The sequence below is a fragment of the Stegostoma tigrinum genome, chromosome 10 (assembly GCF_030684315.1).
Source record: "Stegostoma tigrinum isolate sSteTig4 chromosome 10, sSteTig4.hap1, whole genome shotgun sequence".
In the NCBI taxonomy this organism is placed as follows: domain Eukaryota; kingdom Metazoa; phylum Chordata; class Chondrichthyes; order Orectolobiformes; family Stegostomatidae; genus Stegostoma; species Stegostoma tigrinum.
The window spans coordinates 72,245,891-72,268,953 of record NC_081363.1 but is presented as its reverse complement, the minus strand read 5'-3'; the positions used below and the strand labels follow the sequence as shown (position 1 = coordinate 72,268,953).

The 23,063-nt window shown below is 44.6% G+C and overlaps 1 protein-coding gene across 2 annotated transcripts; it reads right to left on the bottom strand.

The window, feature by feature from the left end:
* Positions 1 to 9,796: 9,796 nt before the first annotated feature.
* Positions 9,797 to 22,644, bottom strand: LOC125455562 (acyl-coenzyme A thioesterase 1-like). Of its 2 annotated transcripts, none has more exons than XM_059649259.1 (3): positions 22,034 to 22,644; positions 12,490 to 12,692; positions 9,797 to 10,933 (listed from the first exon to the last, which is right to left on the bottom strand). In XM_059649259.1, exons 1-3 carry the CDS (start codon positions 22,623 to 22,625, stop codon positions 10,349 to 10,351), a joined length of 1,380 nt encoding a protein of 459 aa, XP_059505242.1. In that variant the 5' UTR covers positions 22,626 to 22,644; the 3' UTR covers positions 9,797 to 10,348. The 2 variants fall into 2 exon arrangements, with proteins under 2 accessions (XP_059505242.1, XP_059505243.1); XM_059649260.1 differs by lacking the exon at positions 9,797 to 10,933 and adding an exon at positions 10,955 to 11,285.
* Positions 22,645 to 23,063: the final 419 nt, after the last annotated feature.

Genomic DNA, 23,063 nt, shown 5'->3' with positions numbered 1-23,063 from the left:
CAGGTTGTTTTTGAAATTATGTTAGACACTGGCCTCAGCGATCAGGAACGAGATGAAAGAATTGGAGAGCACACAGAAGAGATTTACAAGTTTCAAAGATTAGGAACTTCAGTTATGAAGGTTATGAAGACTGGACAGATAAAAAGTTTCTGTTGGAGCATATGGCTAAGAGACCTGATAGAGGGATTCAAAATCACAAGGAATCTGAACAGAGCGCACTTGGAGAAACTACTTCCACTTTGGAAAGGATCAGGAGCACAAGCACACTGATTTAAAACAAGTGGCAAGAGCGCAATGAGAGCAAGATTTCTCAAACAGTTAGTGGTAATGGACTGGAATGCAATGTCCTGAGGCTGGTTAAATCCAGGCAATCGAAAGGTGATTAGAATGCTGGATAAACTGACCTCTACATCACCGAGGCCAAATGCCAACTCTCCGACACCTCCTCCTACCGCCCCCTTGATCATGACCCCACCCCCGAGCACCAAACCATCATCTCCAATACCATCCATGACCTCATCACCTCAGGGGACCTCCCACCCACAGCCTCCAACCTCATTGTTCCCCAACCACGCACCGCCCGCTTCTATCTCCTTCCCAAAATCCACAAACCCTGGCCGACCTATTGTCTCCGCCTGCTCCGGCCCCACTGAACTCATCTCCACCTATCTGGACTCCATTTTCTCCCCTTTGGTCCAGGAACTCCCCAGCTATGTCTGTGACACCACCCACGCCCTCCACCTCCTCCAGAACTTCCAATTCCCTGGCCCCCAACACCTCATTTTCACCATGGACGTCCAGTCCCTATACACCTGTATTCCGCATGCAGATGGCCTCAAGGCCCTCCGCTTCTTCCTGACCCGCAGACCCGACCAGTCCCACTCCACCGACACCCTCATCCACAGAGCCGAACTCGTCCTCACCCTCAACAACTTCTCTTTCGATTCCTCCCACTTCCTACAGACGAAGGGGGTGGCCATGGGTACCCGCATGGGCCCAAGCTATGCCTGCCTCTTTGTAGGTTACGAGGAACAGTCCCTCTTCCGCACCTACACTGGCCCCAAACCCCACCTCTTCCTCAGTTACATTGATGACTGTATCGGCACCGCCTCTTGCTCCCAAGAGGAGCTCGAACAGTTCATCCACTTCACCAACACCTTCCACCCCAACCTCAAGTTCACCTGGGCCACCTCCAACACATCCCTCACCTTCCTGGACCTCTCTGTCTCCATCTCAGGCAACCAGCTGGAAACTGATGTCCACTTCAAGCCCACCGACTCCCACAGCTACCTAGAATACACCTCTACCCACCCACCCTCCTGCAAAAATTCCATCCCTTATTCCCAATTCCTTCGCTTCCGCCACATCAGCTCCCAGGATGAGGTATTCCACTCCCGCACATCCCAGATGTCCGCGTTCTTCAAGGACCACAACTTCCCCCCTGCAGTGGTTGAGAATGCCCTTGACCGTGTCTCCCGCAACACATCCCTCAAACCCCGCCCCCGCAATAACCGACTCAAGAGAATCCCCCTCATCCTCATATACCACCCCACCAACCTCTGGATACAATGCATTATCCTCCGACACTTCCGCCATCTACAATCCGACCCCACCACCCAAGACATTTTTCTATCCCCTCCCTTGTCTGCCTTCCAGGGAGACCACTCTCTCCGTGACTCCCTTGTTCGCTCCACACTCCCCTCCAATCCCACCACACCTGGCGCCTTCCCCTGCAACCGCAGGAAGTGCTACACTTGCCCCCACACCTCCTCCCTCACCCCCATCCCAGGCCCCACGATGACTTTGCATATTAAGCAGATGTTCACCTGCACATCTGCCAATGTAGTATACTGTATCCACTGTACCCGGTGTGGCCTCCTCTACATTGGGGAAACCAAACGGAGGCTTGGGGACCACTTTGCAGGACACCTCCGCTCGGTTTGCAATAAACAACTACACCTCCCAGTCGCGAACCACTTTAACTCCCCCTCCCATTCCTTAGATGACATGTCCATCATGGGCCTCCTGCACTGCCACAATGATGCCACCCGAAGGTTGGAGGAACAGCACCCCATATTCCGCTTGGGAACCCTGCAGCCCAATGGTATCAATGTGGACTTCACCAGTTTCAAAATCTCCCCTTCCCCAACTGCATCCCAAAACCAGCCCAGCTCATCCCCTCACCCCACTGCATCCCAAAATCAGCCCAGCTCATCACAGCCTCCCTGACCTGTTCGTCCTCTCACCTATCCCTTCCTCCCACATCAAGCTACACCTCCATTTCCCGCCTCCCTGGCCTGTCTATCCTCCCTGCACTGACCTATCCCCTCCCTACCTCCCCACCTATACTCTCCTCTCCACTTATCTTCTCTTCTATCCATCTTCGGTCCACCTCCCTCTCTCTCCCTATGTATTTCAGAACCCTCTCCCCATCCTCCGCTCTGATGAAGGGTCTAGGCCTGAAACGTCAGCTTTTGTGCTCCTGAGATGCTGCTGGGCCTGCTGTGTTCGTCCAGCTCCACACTTTGCGATCACGTGAATGTCCCTGTTTGTAATGATCTGCCCGTACTGCTCACGAAACAGCGCATTCCACTGGACTGAGGTACACGTGACAACAATAAATCAACGCGTCCCAGTTCCGATAGGCTGAACGGTCTGTGTCTGGGTCATTGACGGTACTTGGAGTACCGATCCCCTCCGGCAGGCTGTCCTTCCGGGCTCCAGCTGCCCCTGTCTGCCCGAGCCGGCATGGCCATCTCCATCCAGCTCCAGCCCAGCCCCCGGTGCCTGTTCGATGAGCCGCTCGAGGTGCGGGTGAGCGGCCTCTGCCCGCACCAACAGGTCACCCTCAAGGCTTGGCTCCGCGACGAGAAGGAGCAGCTTTTCCATTCGGCCGCTTAGCCTCAAACCTCGGGGGCTACACAAGATCTGCTGTCTCACCGGGTGGGACGAAGAGGGTCCCTCGGATCCTGCCTTCCCTGACGCCGGTGTTGTGTTCCCCCCAGGGAGGGGGAGCGAGTCGTGTCGAGCTGGCCGTGGGGGTCGGCCGTGTTCTTCGCATCTGTACAAATCTGTCGATGGTTGTTTACTTGGCTCCATGCGGTTTTCCTTTGTTGTCTATTCCTGTTTGTTTCTATCCAGAATGCTAGCTGACTGGAACAGTATTTACATTCACGTTTGGTACTGATTGTTTAGCTTGGTACACTCTCCTCTATTTATTAAATTATTTGGACTTAGTGAGCAGTAAGGTGCTTGAACCTTTGTTCATAAGACAGTCGGTCATTTGACCAGTCAAGGCTACGCCAGTCCCCTGCAAAGCAAGTCAGCTCATCGCATTCTGTTAGCTACTCCATTCTGATGCGGTATCATAATCAACTTAACATGCCAACTCTGATTTTCTCTCCCAGTATGATGCATGTTCAGCATTTTCTGCTTGTTCTTTTCAGTGCACTGAGCCCTTTTGAACTTTACCGTGTGTTTTTCCTCTTCAACTACTTGATTCCTTTTTGAAATCCATGTTTCAAACTGCCTTCACCATTCACTCGCACAAATTGTTATGATTTAGAATGTAATGGTTCATTTCTTGTCAAGCTACCTTTGCCTAATTTACTGAAGTTACCTTAAATCCTAGATCCTCTGGTTCTCAACCCTTCTGCCAATACGATCAGAGATAATAGGAACAGCAAATGCTGGAGAATCCGAGATAACGACGTGGCGAGCTGGATCAACACAGCAGGCCAAGCAGCATCTGAGGAGCAAGCAAGCTGACGTTCCGGGCCGAGACCCTTCTTCAGAAATGGGGAGGGGAAGAGGGTTCTGAAATAAATAGGGAGAGAGGGGGAGGTGGATCGAAGATGGATAGACAGGGAGGACGGACAGGTCAAGGAAGCGGGATGAGGTTAGTAGGCAGGAAATGGGGGTGTGGCTTGAGGTGGGAGGAGGTGTTTTGGGATGCCAGCCCAGCTCGTCCCCGCCTCCCTGTCCTGTTCTTTCTCTCACCTATGCCTTCCTCTACCTCAAGCCGCACCCCCATTTCTTACCTGCTAACCACATCCCGCCCCCTTGACCTGTCTATCCTGCCCGGACTGACCTATCTCCTCCCTACCTCCCCACCTACACTCACCTTTACTGGCTCCATCCCTGCCTCTTTAACTTGTCTGTCTCCCCTCCACCTACCTTCTCCTCTATCCATCTTTGATCTGCCTCCCCCTCTACCTATTTATTTCAGAACCCTCTTCCCCTCCCCCATTTTCTGATGATGGGCCTAGGCCCGAAACGTCAGCTTTTGTGCCCCTAAGACGGTACTGTGTTCATCCAGCTCGACACTTTGTTATCCCTTCATACATGGGAACTTGTGTCTCACAAACTAGATTGAAAAAGGTTAATGAAGACCAAGTGGTTTATACTGAGTTCAGCAAACCGTCCAACAAAGTTCCATCAGGTAGACTGATTAGCAAGCTTGGATCACTTGGAATAAAGGGTGAGTATTTTTTGGATACAAAATTGTCTAAAAGGTAGGAGACAGAGGGTGATGGTGGAGGGTTGCTTTTTGTACTGGAGGCCTGCAACCAGCGCTGGGCCACAAGATTGGTGGTGAGTCCACTGCTTTTTTGACATTTATATCAATGATTTCGGTGTGAATAAGCGAAGTAGGCTTGTAAGTTTGCAGAAGATACCAAAATTGATGGTGCAGTGGACAGAGAAGAAGCTTACCTCAGAGGACAATGGGACCTCGATCAGGTGGGCAAACAGGCCGATGAGTAGCAGATGGAGTTTAATTTAGAGAATTGTGAGGTGTTACATTTTTGAAAGGTAAATGGAATGATACTGGGTAGTGTTGCTGAACAAAGAGCTTGGAAGACAGGTTCATAGTTCATTGAAAGTGGAGTCACAGGTGACAGGTTTAGTGAAGGCAGCATTTTGTTTGCTTGCCTTTATTGGTCAGTGGATTTCGTATAGGTGTTGGAAGGTCATGTTGTGGCTGCACAGGACATTGGTTAGGCCACTTTTGAAATACTGTGTGCAACTTGATTCTCCCCGCTGTTGGAAAGATGTTGTGAAACTTGAAAGGGTTCAGAAAAAAATTTACAAGGATGCTGCCAGAGTTGGAAGATTTGAGCTATAGAGAGAGGCTGAATAGACTGGGGCTGTTTTGCCTGGAGTGTCAGAGGCTGAGGGGTGAGCTTAGATCCTTATAAAACCATGGATAGGGTAAATAGACAAGGTATTTTCCCCAAGGTAGGATAGTTCAAAACCAGAGGGCATAGTTTACCAGAGGGTAAAGATGTTAAGGTATCTAAGGGGCTAATATTTTCAAGCAGAGGGTGGTGCATGTATCGAATGAGCCTCAAGAGGAGGTGGTTGAGGTTGGTACAATAACAACTTTTAGAAGGAATCTGGATGGGCATGTGAATAGGAAGGGCTTAGAAGGATATGGGTCAAATGCTGGCAAATGGGGGTACAGTAATTTAGGATGGGTGATCGGCCATGTACAAGTTGGACCAAACTGTCTGTTTCCATACTGCACATTTCCACCATGCTATTTTTTCATAATATGGCCCACAGTGAAGATGGCTTTTATTTGTTGTGTGGCCCCAGCTTTGTGCTAAAGATAATTGATTCATAACACGTGCAGCTGTCCAGTGGTAAAGTCATAAACAACAAGAAGTTATATGACAGAATCTGCTGTTGCTGATGGTTCAAAATGTGAAAACTACATGAAGATAGGGTAGAGAGGAAGAAGCTTTTCCCTTGGATTGTGACTGTTCTCCTATAGTTTCAATAAAGGTTTTCAAAATAATCAGCAAGTTAGATAGAATAGATAGGCAGAACTGTTCTTGTTCATAGATTTAAAGTGATTTGCAAAAGAAGCAAGGGTAAAATAATACTTTTTCACTCAGCGAGGAGTGAGGGTTGGGGTAGGAGTTAGGGACAATTTAGCAAGTTGGTTCAGGCATAATTTACCGGATGGTCTCCTTCTGCACCTTTAACACTTCTGTAATATCAAAACATACATTTCACGTCTGAACATAATGGCTTTGTTCAGTTTAATAGCATTGCCTTGGAAAACAAGACTACCATGGTTAAGTAATTTTTTAAAATAAAAAAGTCAAGGATTTTTCCATTAAGTGTTTTTCAATTAAACTGTCCTCAAGCCCTCAAGACATGACAGCAATTTAGTCAAGTTCAGCATTATTGTTTCCAATAAACCTGAGCAACTCAAAACTGGCCTCCATGACTGTGGGCCAAAGGTAGCAGCAGAATGGTATTCTGCCACAATCTGTGACCTCATGGCTTGAAATATTATGGTCACAACCATTACCAATAAACTAACGACCCCTACCATGATCCAATTTAGAATTTAGGAGGGGATGCCAGGCTGAGTGCTAGACACAAATAAACTTGGAACACTTTAAAAAATAGAGGAAAAACAGCAGAAGTGGCCTTGCATAATGCGTTTTATAGGAATGGTCAGTGGGTCGACAGCTCGTCTTATTTGATACATAATCATTTGGCAGATGATGGTCCATTTCTAGGGAGTGTTGATCTGTATGCATCAATTGCTGGCAGGGTCGGGCATCACGCTGTCTCTTAGCAAACTGTTGATTTGTTACTGAGATAGCAAGAACTGTAGGTGCTGGTGTTAGAGGGAACTAAGTATGAGTTGGAGGAACACAGGAGGACAGGCAGCATCAGAAGAGCAGGAAAGCTGATGTTTTGGGTCAGGACATCAGCTTTTCTGTTCCTCTGATGCTGCTTGGCCTGCTGTGTTCCTCCAGCTCCACACTTTGTTATCATTGATTTGTTACGTTAGCTTTAGATTATTTTGGATTTGAAGACCTTCCAACGAATTTTATGAATCTCGATCTGGAATATTTTGAAGAAGCTGTGAACTTCTTGAAAAGACATCCAAATGTAACATGCTTTGAATCGATTTAGGAAACAGTTTTACAAAATAATTTATGTGAAAGCATGGTAAAGACAAACAGATCCACAAGGTTATAATGCAGACGTGAGGCAACCGATATCAACCAATTCAGCCCCATGCCACTACAGTCAAACTCTCCACGGGCAAGCATAAAAGGCAACTCCTTCAGCCAATTCGCAGGATGTCCCTTCAGATTCATGAAGGTATTAAACAAACCCAGGGAGCCCGAAGTGGCTGCAGTTAACTATGTGGTTTCTATAATGTGCTGAAAATCTTGCCCCTCTTTGAGAAGGAATGTTCACACCACACAGACTGGAAACCTGCATTTCACCTGCACGTTGGTAAATCTTGAGGCACTAGGGAAAGTGCCACAAGATTTACAAGGATGAGTAAGATTTCCTAAGATGATCTAAACTGAGTGGAAAACCGTTCTTAAGAAAGAGACTGATAGGTGATCTGATGTAGGTCTTTAGGGTTATGAAAATGCTTAATATGATGAATGTTGAGAAATGCCTTATTGTTTTTATCTGCCAGTTACATTTTAGTAATTTTGAACAATATTTTAATCGGATGAGACTTCCATCTGTCACTATCCATTCCAGTAACTTACCCAGATAGTTTTGAGGTTCCATCCTATCCTCAATGCTTCCAGGCTTTGTGTCATGCACATTTTTGAAATTGTAGTATGTGCACGATGACCCAAGTCATTGATATACATCAGTAAAAGCAAGGGACATAACAGCTATGTCTTGTACCTTTCTCCAGCATGAAGGACATCCATTAGTGACAAATATAATCAGCTAATTCAGTTCTCATGTTGCCGGTGACCATTTTAGTCCCTGAACTGCAACTTCGCCCATGTTTTATGTAGCACTGCACACCATATGAACAGCTTTATCCTTGTCAATGCTGTCTGTTACACCCTCAAAATACTCTAGCAAGTTCATTGAACATGAGTTTCCTCGAATACGTGCTGGCTTCATTTAATTCAGCCATATTATCTTCTGATGTTTAGAGGTTTTGCTATCAATTAAGTTAAATTAGAAAGACCTGTGGCTGCTGGATTTACCTTTACACCCTTTTTTTTGGACTGATGACATCATACTTGCACTTCTCTAGTCCTCTTGCACCATCCCTAACAAAGACTGAAAAATCATGGCCAGCATCTGTAAGACACTCAACCTCAATCTCACTGCTCTCACATATTTGGATGCATCACATCAGGTCCCAGCACCTTAAACATTTAACCACAGAAAGCCTATTCTATACAGATAGTAGGAACTGCAGATGCTGGAGAATCTGAGATAACAAGGTTGCTTCAGTGGGGTTAAAATTGTTTCAGAGATCGTAGGAACTGCAGATAGGCTTTGCAGTGGGGTTAAAATTGTTTCAGGGATAAGTTCCTTTTCTGAAGAAGTGTCTAGGCCCGAAATGTCAGCTTTCTGCTCCTCTGGTGCTGCTTGGCCTGCTGTGTTCCTCCAGCTCCAAGCATACTCTATACATTTTTCTTAAAAATTCTAGATTATTCTCATGATTAAATTTCTCTTTCCCCATGGCTTGGACAGCATAAGACCTCAGTTATGCTGCTGTGTTGATTTTTAAATCTCCTTTTTGGTTTCTGATCTGACCTATTTTCCTTTTAACTACCTATATACCTGGGTGTCCTATCTGATGAATCAAAGCCACCTACCACTTTCAGCTCCACAACAGGACTTTTCCCACTTAATAAAATTGCAATCCACATATAGAATTTTTATATTCAAGGATGGGGATGCAGCGAAAAAAAACTGTAACTGACAAACATTAACACAAATATCTCAGAACAAAACAGACAGGTTTAAGAGCCTCAAATAATGAAATTTCAAAAATTCGAGTATTAAGACAACTAGAAAGGTGAGTGAACAGGACAAGATAGAATTATGTAAATTATCAAATGAGAAGTTAAAAGAACATAACTTAAAGACAAACTACCTGAAAACGATAACAGGCAACAATTCACATTTCTGAAAAGGTAATTGTGGATTGATGCAGGGACCAATTTGTTCAACCCAAGGCAAATTAAATCTTAGATTTGACTTTAAGTCAGGGTGTGGTTGACTCAAAATATATTCAACAGACGGTTGGATATTTGGAAAGATGGATCAGAATTTCCTTCAGAGAGAGTGTAAAGCATGGGTTTGAGATGAGGAAAGATGGAGTGAAGGGAGACAGGTAATGGAACTGTGGGATGAGGGTTTAAAACAAGACTGAACTGGAGAAGGTAAGCGAGTGTTGCATGAGTTAGCAAGAAAAATATTTGAACTTCAAAAGTCACCTATTGCAATGGGATAAAAAAATCAGATGAATTTTTTGAGGAGGGGCAGGAGTTTGGGAAGGCAGTGGGGAGAAATGGGGATGAATGGGAAAATTGAGGAGGTATGGGGTGAAGGGGGAATTTGAATGATGCAGAAGTTTTCTCATAGCCAACTTAATAAAATAAATTCTTCAGTTTCCTACCCAAACTTTAGCAGAGCTTCAGCAAACTTTTCAGCAGTCTCCCATCCCACTTCATATACAATAACTGTCCAGCCTGACTGAAGAATCTAGATTTTTTTGTGCTTATCGGCAGCAGAAAGGATCCCAGAGGAATGAGGCTTCATTGTAAACGTCAACACCATATTTTCTTTACTCTGAAGAAGTCAATTTGGAATCACAGGGGACTTCCACAGCTTGTTAGTTGGTGGTTCAGACCCTGTAGGTTATTCTTTGGTTGTTGTGCACTTCTAACAAAGTCAATACAGACTATGGGCTTTTGCAATGGGAGAAAAGAAAATTCGAAAACGTAAGATGCAAGGCATCATGGACAGTGACCATGCAAACAAAGATTTTTTAAACATCACATTTATTGATGAAAGAAAGGGAGAGAAAATTCATCTGTTAGGCTTCAAACAAAAGATACTGGTGAACATTTTACATTGAATACTGTTCAGCTGGGAGGGGGTTTTCCAGTTCATGATTTTACATTCATTCATGTTAAATCAATAAAAAGCTAATGACATTTGCCAATCCCAGATATTTAGTTTCAAAAGTTCAAGGACCAACACTGAAATGCTATTTATTCTGAGGCGCTTGAGAAATGGCATTCATACAGAAAATCTTGCATTTAATTCAAACATTGTTTTGTTCTATAAAATTTTACTCAGTCAAATGTTAAAGTATAACTACCAGGCAAAAATTACAGCAGACTTTTGGAATTCAGTAAGTAACAAATACAATTTTTGCATTGTAAAACAATGTTACATATTTAAGTGCGGAGTAAAATACAATTATACAAAAAGAAATCTGTTTTGCTAATTTATTACAAATTAACATGGATTAATGTAAATCTAAGGAACAATTTATTTGCTAACTTTGGAATGCGAAGGCTGAATAGTTTCACCACTAGTTCTGATGTTCAAGATGTTTTCGTAGAAAAGACTGGATCTTTGGCCACAGATCTATCTGTGCCAGTGCGTGTGGCTTCATTTTCCCTCCCCATGCCACAGGCTGTCCCACCAGCCGATGAAAAGAAGCATGGCAAAATGGAAAATACGAGGGCTCCAGGAGATGTCCAGCCTTGGGATAAGTAATAAGTTCATAATTTGTTTTGCCATTTTCTTCCAGTTTTTCAACAGCCTGATGAGCATAGAGTGGAGTTCTCCAATTCTTGTCATCTTCTCCAACCACAAACAAAAAGTGCCCCTCAGCCTTTTCAATGGGGATAACACAATCTTTGTTTTCTTCCTCCATTGGGTTATTTGTCACTTCAGAGATATCGATCAGCTTGGATTCTAAAAATTTGACTCTTTCTATAGTAAAACCGAGACCAGGAAGAGTAATGTTTCTGTAGTGCAGGTTCCCCAATGTGTTAGCATTGCATCCACCAATACTAACTGCTGCTATTACATGTTGCAAAAATGTGGTCATTGATAGAACTAGATCTCCTCCTTTTGAAATCCCTATTGCTCCAACTCCTGGACCCTTAACCTAGTAATAAAAGGTGAATAAAATGATGAAACTGTACAGTTTATGCTTATACTAATTTAGAAAAACTAAGGCTCCTTAGACAAATCCACCCAAACTCAGACCATCTCAATTGTTGAGAACAAGCACAGCAGATATGTGAAGACAGGACCACCTGCAAGGTCCTTCCAAGCCATTCACCATCCTGGCTTGGAAATAAGTTAGTATTCCTTCTGAGTTGCTGTATCAAAATCCCTCCCCAATGGCACTGTGGGTCTACCTACAGCACATGGACTGCACCAGTTCAAGGAAACAGATCATCACCACCAAGGGCTACTACAGACAGTCAACAGTTGCTGTGCCAAGTCATTGGACCCTATGAATAAACAGAAGAAAAATTTAGTTTCATCCATTTATTCTTTGCCTTGCATAAAATTAGGTTATATGCATGAGAAACCGAAAAGCCTTCTCCTGCACTTATGCTTTATATTGACATTACAGGTGTATTGTAATTGCATTTAAGACAGCAAGCAAAAGTTTCAACTTGCAATTCAATAAAATTTGCAAAACATTTACCTTGCCTCAATGCTGGCTTTGCTCTTACTAAAGTCCTTATAATTCTGCTCCTGTGCTTTCTACATATCCAAGCGAAATAATTTTCTTGAAATTTTTAAAAATTCATTTGCAGGACGTTGGCGTTACTGGCTGGCCAGCATTTATTGCCTGTCCCTACTTGCTCTTAAGAAGGTGGAGATGAGCTGCCTTCTTGAACGGGTGCAGTTTACGTGCTGTCTTGAGAACCCACAATGCTGTTAATAGGAAGGGATGTTCCACGATTTTTCCCCAATGCCAGTGAAGGAAGGCAAAATATTTCAACTCAGAATGGTGACTGACTTGGACAAGGACTTGCAGGTGGTGATATTCCCAAGTATTTGCTGCCCTTGTTCTTCAAGATAGAAGTGGTTGTTAAGTTTGGAAGGTGCTATCTAAGAATCTTTGGTGAATTTTTACATTCAAAACGTTCATTCTTTAAGAATTACCAAATGTCTCTCAATCATTTCTCTTTTCATAAAAACAAATTCAGTTTTGTAAACTACATATTCTACACAGTGTTAAATCCTGTATCTCCTCTTCCTGCTCTTTCTAGTGTTTTTTAAATATCATTTTAAAAAGCGTAACATTTAGAATATTGCCACGCATAATAAACCATATTTGGATAACACTTGTTGTTAAGTATCTGCGTACTGAACAGACATGTCACTCTTTATAAAAAGGATACCCTTCATCATACTGTTATGTAGTTTCACATTAAGTGCAACAACAGTCATCATCTCAACTAGTCTTTGTGGTAATGATTTCAGCATTCAAACCAATTTGTCTTAAAGTTCTAGAATGTGGCTGAAGGGGTTTTTCATTTCGGCCTCTCCTTGGAAAGTTTGCCTGTGAAGATGCCATTGGTATGGGTGGGTGAAATGATAGATATAGGCTGTATTGTTTCTGAAGAGGATATCTGAAAGACCTGTTGTCATCCTCTCTACTTCTACATAAATTATTTTCTAAATGGATAAAGAGCATCTCACCTTTGGATAGCTTCTCAAGAAGTTCACAGCTTCTTCAAAATATTCCAGATCAAGATTTGTAAGATCCTTTGGGAGGTCATCAAAGCCAAAATACCCTAAAGCCAGTGTCAGAAATCCATGGTTTGCCAAGAGACTCGCTCGGTGTTCAACCATTCCACCAACTGACCCATACAGATCAATGATCCCTGGAAATGGACCATCACCTGTAAAATTCAAACAAGTAGATTATATACCCAAAGGTGCTCTAAAAATTGAACATTTCTTTAAATTCATTATTCAAAGACTTGGACCTTGTATGTATATAAACTGTCAACTATGTCAAAGCACTTCAGAAAGGAGTATGAGAGTGGATACTACGTGAAAAGTGGATAATGAAGGAGGAACAGTTCCAGAGTTTCATCTAGCATCTATAGCAGAACCAGGATTCCCTGCTATGTAGCGCGCTGGTCTGCAGGCTGGTAGAGTTTGATGTTGAAGTTCAACTTAAGACAATGCTATTTCTGGACAAAATTATCAGAAAGTGGCCTGTTGATAGAATTTACTGTGGTAACCCCAGGGAACACACTACCAAATGTAATAATCTTTCTACAGCCTCGGGTTTCTCCAATAGATGCGCTGTTAAAGAAAATTATGTCTATACGGAGCAAATGAACAAGACTTTCATCTTCAGGCTTTATTGAACAAGGGGCAAACGAGTGTTTAAACAGCGTACTCTGTTCATCATTAACTAATGAATAGTCTCACTGTCTTGAAGAGGCTATTAATTCTATGGAAGATCAAATTTTCCACACTGATAAAACAAAATTAGCCAATTTAAACCGATTTTGATCGAGTGACAGCAAAGGAACAGCAACATATGGGGATTTAGCAGAAAATGTGCAGGTAATGGTGGCTGTAGTTAAGGTCACAGGTTTCACAAATGTTGTCACTTGTGTGAGTTGCTGTAACATGGCACACGTTACTGCCATTTTGGAGGAGTGGTGGAGCTTCTTGAGCATTGTTGGAGCTAAACTCATTCAAGCAAATGAGCAGTATTTACACTCCTTGCTTGTGCTCAAAGATGTTGGACAGGCTTTCAGGAGTAAAGAAATGAGTTACTTCCTGCAGGATTCCCAGGTTCTGATCTGCCCTAATTGATTTGTTCGCATTTATGACACAGCAGGAGGCTGTTCAGTCCATTGGCCAGTCAACAAAGATCTGACTACACAAATCCCATTTTCAGCATTGGCTTATAGCCCTGGTGGCAATAGCAACACAAATGAATATTTAGATCCTGTTTAAAGGTTAAGTGAGTTTCTGACTCATCCACCCTTCCAGGCAATGGATTTCAGACTCCCACAATCCTTTGGATGAAAACTCCAACTCTTCTCAGCCTTCTACATCTTACAATAAATTCATGCCTCCCTGGTTATTGACACCTCTACTACAGAAGATGTGCATTCCGAGCCAGCCTAGATATATCTGCAATAATCTTGGTCACGTCACCTTTCAACCTTCACTGCTCTGAGGAAAACAACTGCAGCCCATCCAATCTTTCCTCATAGCTCAGACTCTCCAGCTGAAGCAGCATCCTGGTAAATATCCTCTGCACTCTCTCTGGTGCAGTCATATCCTTCCTGAAAATGTGACTGGAGCTGCACACAGTCCTCAGGTTGTGACCTAATCAGTCTTTTTACACAATTCCAAAATAACCTGCCTACTTTTGATTTCTATGCTTTTGCATTTCAATCCCATTTGCCTTAACCACTTTATTGACTTGCCTTGCTAACTTACAGTCATAAAATTGTACAGGACAGAAACAGACCCTTCAGCCAAACTCGTCCATCCCAACCAGATATCCTATACTGATCCTATTTACAGCATTTGGCCCATTTCCCTTCAAATCCTTCCCATTTTATTTCTTGTGAGGTGTAATCACAGCAGCACCATACGTGCCATAAACCCAATTCCTGATATTCTGCGGAGTTACTCCTACTTCAGTTTTGAAGACGGGTCACTGGGCTGGAAACATTAATTTTGCTTTCTCTCCAAAGATGCTACCAGATGCCGCCGAGCTTTTCCAGCAATTTCTGTTTTTGTTTCTAATTTCCAGCATCTGTACTTCTTTGTATTTTTAACTCTATTTCATCTCTGGAATGCAGCTCTTCTGAAGCCATTTCGCCAAGACTACGTTGACTTCTGGAGCTGAGAGTTCCAAATGGAATCCAACTGAGCAGGTTATGATTATGCAATTGGAATTTGGCGGCACTGTTGACGGCACCTGCTATACGTTATCTAATGTTTAAGAGTTGACTGACGTGTTGAAAATTAGCCAATTTGGACATGTCCTGTTTTATGGAGAGTACATATCATGGCAATCTTCCACACTATTAAATGCTAATGTTGTAAGTCTATTACACAGTTCTGGCACTGAACTGCCTTAGGTGTCATTACTTCTGAGTAAGTTCAAAATTAGTAAAATTAAAAGCAATCCTCATCCGAGATAACACAGCAGCATCTTAGGAGCACAAAAGCCAAAGGGTCCAGGCCCAAAACGTCAGCTTTTGTGCTCCTAAGATGCTGCTTGGCCTGCTGTGTTCATCCAGCTCCACACTTTGTTATCTCGTGATTGTAAATACTGTTGTGTAAACAATAATTTCAAGTCAGCTACCATTCTGGATACGGTGGCACTGCCAGGAGGGCACAGACCGGCGGAGGAAGCTGGAAACCTGCGGCAGCATTGCTAACGGATGGCGGCAGATCTGAAATTGGTCTTCTTGTACCCTCAGTGGGAAATGTCAATATTCACTATCGATACCTGTTGCCAAGTGAACACAGTGATGCAAATGTCTTTTCCATTTAAATTTTAAACAAATAAATATACAAAGCGAGCGTTCAGATCAGATCTACATCCTACATACCTTCAGCAGGAGTAAACACTTCTCACCTGTGTGCAGCTAAACGGCTTGTCAGCATTTTCCCCCACATCAGTCCACTCCTCAAGAGTAGGAGCTGAACTGGACCATTCAAAGATCGTGGCTGATCTAATTACTCTCAACTCCACTTGCCTGTCTTTCCCCCATAGTCCTGGATTCCCTTACTGATTAAAAATCTCTCACTGCATTGGATATACTGCATGAGCCAAACTAGGTAGACCTCTGAGGTAAAGGATCCTACAGATTCACTCGCCTCAGAGAGAAGACATTCTTCCTCATCTCCGCCTGAAATATGCACCCCCTGAAATTTTGCCCTCTGGTCCCAGACTCTCCAGCAGTAGGAGGAACAACTTTTCTACATCTGTGCTATCCTCTGAGAATCTTGAGCAAAATAAAAGAAGTTGCTGAAAAAGCTCATCAGGTCTGGCAGCATCTGTGAAGAAAGATCAGTTAATGTTTCGATCCAGTGACCCTTCCCCTAAGAATCTTATATGCTGCCTCTCATTCTTCTAAATCCCAATGAGTACAAGCCCAAGCGACTCAATCTATCCTCTCATGAAAATCCTTCTGCACCTGGTGTCACCTCAGTGAAAATTCTTTTTCCACTCTGCTTTGTATTCTGAATGATCCATTACATCCTTGATAACAGACTCTAATATTTTCTCAGTAACAGATGTTGAACTAACTGGCCTACAGTTATAATTTATTGTCTCCTGTTCTAAGAAATAGTGTTACATTGGCAATTTTCAAGACTTGTAATCAACCTTAAGATTCTGGAAAAGGTTTTGAGTCAGAGAGTCGTACAGTATGGAAGCAGACCCTTCAGTCCAAGCAGTCCATGCTGACCATGTTCCCAAACTAAACTAGGGCCTCACTCTCACCCTCCTCCTCTAACCTAATTAAGAGTCCACAGACTCACAGCAAAAAACAAGGGTTGAGGGAAGTGCCTGGTAAGTAAATTGCGAGTCTTTGGCTCAGGAGGTTTCAGTGAAGAGGCTCAGTGTGGAGATTATGCCACTGTTGAAGAGGTGAAGACATGACTGCCAAGCTGATTCAGTGTGCTGCATGCATGATGTGCGAGGTCAGGGACACTGATGATGCTTCTGGCTCCTACAGCTGTGGAAAGTGTGTACACATTCAGCTTCTGAAGGAGCATGTTGCAGCACTGAAGAAAGAACTAGATGACCTCAGACTCATCCGAGAGAACGAGAATTTTCTAGACATGCCCTTCAACGAGGTCATTACACCGAGGATATCAGAAGAGAGAAGGGGGATTTCGATGAGGAAGGAAGACATGAATGAAGTACCAGAGACACCAGAGGAAGTACCTATCGTAAACAGGTTGACTCTCTTGGAAACTGTCAAGTTGATGACACTGCCAGTCCGAGAGGCGGACAGGTCTGCGAGTCAAAAATTGGCGTAGAGGCAGAGCCGAGGAGTCAGACATCACGCAGAGCTGTGGTAATAGGGGACTCCATAGTGAGAGGGACTGATAGGGGTTTCTGCGGCAACAGGCAAGATTTGAGGATGGTGTGTTGCCCTCCTGGTGCCAGGATCCAGGACGTCACTGATAGAGTGCAGGAAATTCTCAAGGGTGAGGTGAAGAACCAGAGGTGGTGGTGCATGTCAGCAGTAATGATGTCGGGAAGAAAAGGAGAGGCATTCTACAGCGGGACTTCAGAGAACTCGGAAGAAGGCTGAAAAGCAGGACATCCAGGGTTATCTCCGGTCTGCTTCCAGTTCCTCGGGCTGGAGAAGGCAGGAACAGGGAGATAATGGACTTGAATGTGTGGCTGAGGAACTGGTGCCGGAAGCAAGGATTTAAATTCTTGGATCACTGGGGTATGGATAAATTATACAAGAGGGACGGGTTGCATCTTAATAGGTGGGGGACCAGCATTCTGGCAGGCAGGTTTGCCACTGCAACACAGGTCGGTTTAAACGAAGTAGTGAGGTGAGGGGCAAAACTGGAAATTTAAGAATCAAGTTAAAGGGAAAGTGAGAATAAGAGAAGTTAAGAAAGACAACAGAATCAACAGAGCAGAAAACTCAAGAAGGGATTGTACCGTATGGCCAAGTGAAATAGGGATTGATAGGAAGGGTGAGGGGAGGAACAAATTAAAAATATTATATATGAATGCACGAAGCATAAGAAATAAGGTCGATGAGCTTGAGGCTCAGTTGGAAGTTGGCAAGTATGATGTTGTGGGGATAACTGAGACGTGGCTTCAGGTGGACAGGGCCTGGGAATTGAATATTCAAGGCTATACGTGCTATCGAAAGGACAGACTGATGGGCAGAGGGGGTAGGGTGGCCCTGTTGGTGAGGAATGATATTCAGTCCCTTGCGAGGGGGGACACAGAGTCAGGAGATGTAGAGTCAGTATGGATACAGCTGAGAAATTCTAAGGGTAGAAAGACCCTAATGGGAGTTATCTACAGGTCTCCAAACAGTAGTCAGGATGTAGGGTGCAAGTTGAGTCAGGAGTTGAAATTGGCCTGTCACAAAGGTATCACTACAGCTGTTATGGGAAATTTCAACATGCAGGTAGACTGGGAGAATCAGGATGGTACTGGACCCCAAGAAAGGGAGTTTGTAGAGTGCCTCCAAGATGGATTCTTAGAACAGCTTGTACTGGAGCCTACCAGGGAGGAGGCAATTCTGGATCTGGTGTTGTGCAACGAACCGGATTTGATCAGGGACCTCAAAGTAAAGGAGCCATTAGGAGGTAGTGACCATAATATGATAAGTTTTAATCTGCAGTTTGAGAGGGAGAAGGGAGAATCGGAAGTGTCAGTATTGCAGTTGAGCAAAGGGAACTATGGAGCTATGAGGGAGGAGCTGGCCAAAGTTCACTGGTACAATACCCTAGCAGGGATGGCAGTGGAACAACAATGGCAGATATTTCTGGATATAGTGCAGAAGGTGTAGGATCAGTTCATTCCAAAGTGGAAGAAAGATCCTAAGGGGAGGCAGGGGCGGCCGTGGCTGACAAGGGAAGTTAAGGACTGTATAAAGATAAAAGAGAAGTAAAGCAAAGATGAGCGGGAAGCCGGAGGACTGGAAAGCTTTTAAAGAGCAACAGAAGATAACCAGAAAGGCAATACGCAGAGAAAAAATGAGGTACGAAGGAAAACTGGCCAAAAATATAAAGGAGGATAGTAAAAGCTTTTTTAGTATGTAAAAAGAAAAAAAAAATGGTTAAGACTAAAATTGGGCCCTTGAAGTCAGAAACGGGTGAATTTATTATGGGGAACAAGGAAATAGCAGAAGAGTTGAACAGGTACTTTGGATCTGTCTTCAGTAGGGAAGACACAAGCAATCTCCCAGATGTAATAGTGGCTGAAGGACCTAGGGTGAAGGACGAACTGAAGGAAATTTATATTAGGCAGAAAATGGTGTTGGATTGACTGTTAGGTCTGAAGGCTGTTAAGTCCCCGGGACCTGATGGTCTGCATCCGAGGGTACTCAAGGAGGTGGCTCCAGAAATCGTGGACACATTGGTAATCATTTTCCAATGTTCTATAGATTCAGGATCAGTTCCTGCAGATTGGAGGGTGGCTAATGTTGTCCCACTTTTCAAGAAAGGAGGGAGAGAGAAAACAGGAACTTATAGACCGGTTAGCCTGACGTCAGTGGTGGGAAAGATGCTGGAGTCAATTATAAAAGATGAAATTACACCTCATTTGGATAGCAGTAACAGGATAGGTCAGAGAGAGCATGGATTTACGAAGGGGAAATCGTGCTTGACTAATCTTCTGGAATTTTTTGAGGATGTATCTATGAAGATGGATAAGGGAGAACCAGTGGATGTAGTGTACCTGGACTCTGAGAAAGCCTTTGATAAAGCCCAACATAGGAGATTGGTGAGCAAAATTAGGGCACATGGTATTGGGGGCAAAATACTGACTTGGATTGAAAACTGGCTGGCTGACAGGAAGCAAAGAGTAGTGATAAACGGGTCCCTTTCGGAATGGCAGGCGGTGACCAGTGGGGTACCACAAGGTTTGGTGCTGGGACCGCAGCTGTTTACAATATACATTAATGATATAGACAAAGGCATTAAAAGTAATATTAGCAAATTTGCTGATGACACAAAGCTGGGTGGCAGTGTGAAATGTGAGGAGGATGTTATGAGAATACAGGGTGACTTGGGCAGGCTAGGTGAGTGGACGGATGCATGGCAGATGCAGTTTAATGTGGATAAATGTGTGGTTATCCACTGTGGTGGCAAGAACAGGAAGGCAGATTACTATCTCAATGGAGTCAAGTTAGGTAAAGGGGAAGTACAACAAGATCTAGGTGTTCTTGTACATCAGTCAATGAAAGCAAGCATGCAGGTACAGCAGGCAGTGAAGAAAGCTAATGGCATGCTGACCTTCATAACAAGAGGAATTGAGTATAGGAGCAAAGAGGTCCTTCTGCAGCTGTACAGGGCCCTGGTGAGACCGCACCTGGAGTATTGTATGCAGTTTTGGTCTCCCAATTTGACAGGCAGTGAAGAAAGCTAATGGCATGCTGACCTTCATAACAAGAAGAATTGACTACAGAAGCAAAGAGGTCCTTCTGCAGCTGTACAGGGCCCTGGTGAGACCGCACCTGGAGTATTGTGTGCAGTTTTGGTCTCCCAATTTGAGGAAGGATATTCTTGCTATTGAGGGAGTACAGCGTACGTTCACGAGGTCAATTCCCGGAATGGCGGGACTATCACATGTTGAAAGATTGAAGCGACTGGGCTTGTATACACTTGAGTTTAGAAGGATGAGAGGGGATCTGATTGAAACGTACAAGATTATTCAGGGATTGGACACTCTGGAGGCAGGAAGCATGTTTCCGCTGATGGGTGAGTCCAGAACCAGAGGACACAGTTTAAAAATAAGGGGTAGGCCATTTAGAACAGAGTTGAGGAAAAACTTCTTCATCCAGAGAGTGGTGGATATATGGAATGCTCTGCCCCAGAAGGCAGTGGAAGCCAACTCTCTGGATACTTTCAAGCAAGAGAAGGATAGAGCTCTTAAAGATAGTGGAATCAAGGGTTACAGGGATAAGGCAGGAACAGGATACTGATTGTGTCTTTATGTACTTATCCAAATCTCTTTCAAATGTTGTAACTGTATCCACATTCACCGCTTTCTCGGGCAGTTCATTCCACACATGAACCACTCTGTGTGAAAAAGTTGCCCCTTAATGTCCTTTATAAATGTTTCTTTTATCACCTTAAAAATATATTCCCTAGTTCTGAAATTCCCTTCCCCAGGAAAAAGACACTTGTCTTTCACCTTATCTGTGCTCCTCACAATTTTATAAGCCTCAATAAGGTCACCCCTCAATCTCCGACGCTCCAATGAAAGAAGTCCCATCCTTTCCAGTCTATTTTTATTCTAACCCTCCTTTCCCAACATCATCCAGGCAATTTTTTTCTGAACCCTTTCCAGGTTAATAATCTTTCCTATAACAGGGTGACCAGAATTGCACACAGTACACAAGAGGAGGCATCACCAATGTCCTGTACAACCTTAACATGAAGTCCCAATACCTATACTCAGAGGTCTGAGCAATGAGGACGAGCATGCAAATTACCTTCTAAACCACCCTGCCTATCTGTGACACAAAAAGTACTCGAACCCTTCGGCATCTTTGTTCTAATAACAACGCCCAGAAAATAGTATCAGTGTTGTCCACGGTCTCTAGCTGTTTCCTTTAAATTCCAAGCATTGAATTTACGAGGGATTTACCAGATTTTGGTCCCATTAGTTGCCCTAATAATAGTCATTCGTTATGGCCCTCTCTCTTTAGCTCCGAGGTTATTTTATAATTAGGGAATACTTATAGTGTTCTCAATTGTGAAGACTGATGCAAAGTACTTATTTAACTCCGAACTCCTTGTTCAACTCCTCTGCTATTTCCTGGGTCCCACTTTTGTTTACTCACAGGGGCTTTTCTGGCTAGGCCAGGATTTGTTGCCCATCCCTAACGGCACACGAGGCAGAGTATGTCAGTAACAGTCAACCACATTACTGTGGCCTTCCAGCAACTGTACTTTTTGTAATTTTAACTCTATTTCATCTCTGGAATGCAGCTCTTGGAGCCATTTCACCAAGACTACGTTGACTTCTGGAGCTGAGTAGTCCAAATGGAACCCAACTGAGCGGGTTATTACTATGCAATTGGAACTTGACAGCCCAGTTGACAGCACCTGCCATCCCTTATTGAATGTTTGAGAGTAGACTGACGTGTGGAAAATTTGCCAATTTGGACATGTCCTGTTTTGTGGACAGTACATACCATGGCAATCTTCTACATTCTCAAATGCCAATGTTGTAACTCGATGACATAGTTCAAGCACTGAACTGCTTTAGGTGTCATTACTTCTCGGTAAATTCAAAATTAGTAAAACTAAATGCAGTCTTCATCCGTAGGCTGAACAATCAAGGCCAAACATGAATATAAATATTGTTCTGTGTTAAAACAATAATTTCCGGTCAGCTAGCATTCTGGATGGAAACAAACAGGAATAAACAACAAAGGAAAACCGCATGGAGCCAAGTAAACAACCATCGACAGATTTGTACAGATGCGAAGAACATGAGCCTCAAACCTCGGGGAGTACACAAGATCTGCTGTCTCACCGGGTGGGACGAAGAGGGTCCCTCGGATCCTGCCTTCTCTGACTGGGATCCTGACCAGACCCTCCTTCATGAACCAGCGCTGATTGATGGCGGTGGCTAGAGGCTGCGGTGGGAGCTGCCCGAGGCTCCAGTGTCCGTCAAAGATCTCGATGTGGACGGAGAGGGGAGAAGCGGCCACGTCCCTCTTGACCAGGCGAGTGAACGGAGTGACGGGGCTGAGCGACCAGAAGAGTCCCATGGGCTGGACGCCGGTGTAGTGTCCCCCCAGGGAGGGGGAGCGAGTCAGGTCGAGCTGGCCGTGGGGGTCGGCCGTGTAGAGAGCGGCCGAATGGAAAAGCTGCTCCTTCTCGTCGCGGAGCCAAGCCTTGAGGGTGACCTGTTGGTGCGGGCAGAGGCCGCTCACCCGCACCTCGAGCGGCTCATCGAACAGGCACCGGGGGCTGGGCTGGAGCTGGATGGAGATGGCCATGCCGGCTCGGGCAGACAGGGGCAGCCGCAGCCGGAGCCCGGGCCGGGCACGGTGGCACAGCCAGGAGGGCACAGACCGGCGAAATGTCTGGGTCAACATTATCCCGTGAGCGCTTTTGAGCATGTGCGTGACCTCTCCGTGACCTACCGGAACCGAACAGCCGCCTGGGAACCCTGCAGCCCAATGGTATCAATGTGGACTTCACCAGTTTCAAAATCTCCCCTTCCCCTACTGCATCCCAAATCCAGCCCAATTCGTCCCCTCCCCCCACTGCACCACACAACCAGCCCAGCTCTTCCCCTCCACCCAAGGCATCCCAAAACCAGTCCAACCTGTCTCTGCCTCCCTAACCTGTCCTTCCTCTCACCCATCCCTTCCTCCCACCCCAAGCCGCACCTCTATCTCCTGCCTCCTAACCTCATCCCACCTCCTTGACCTGTCCCTCTTCCATGGACTGACCTATCCCCTCCCTACCTCCCCACCTATACTCTCCTCCCCACCTATCTTCTTTACTCTCCATCTTCGGTCCGCCTCCCCCTCTCTCCCTATTTATTCCAGAAC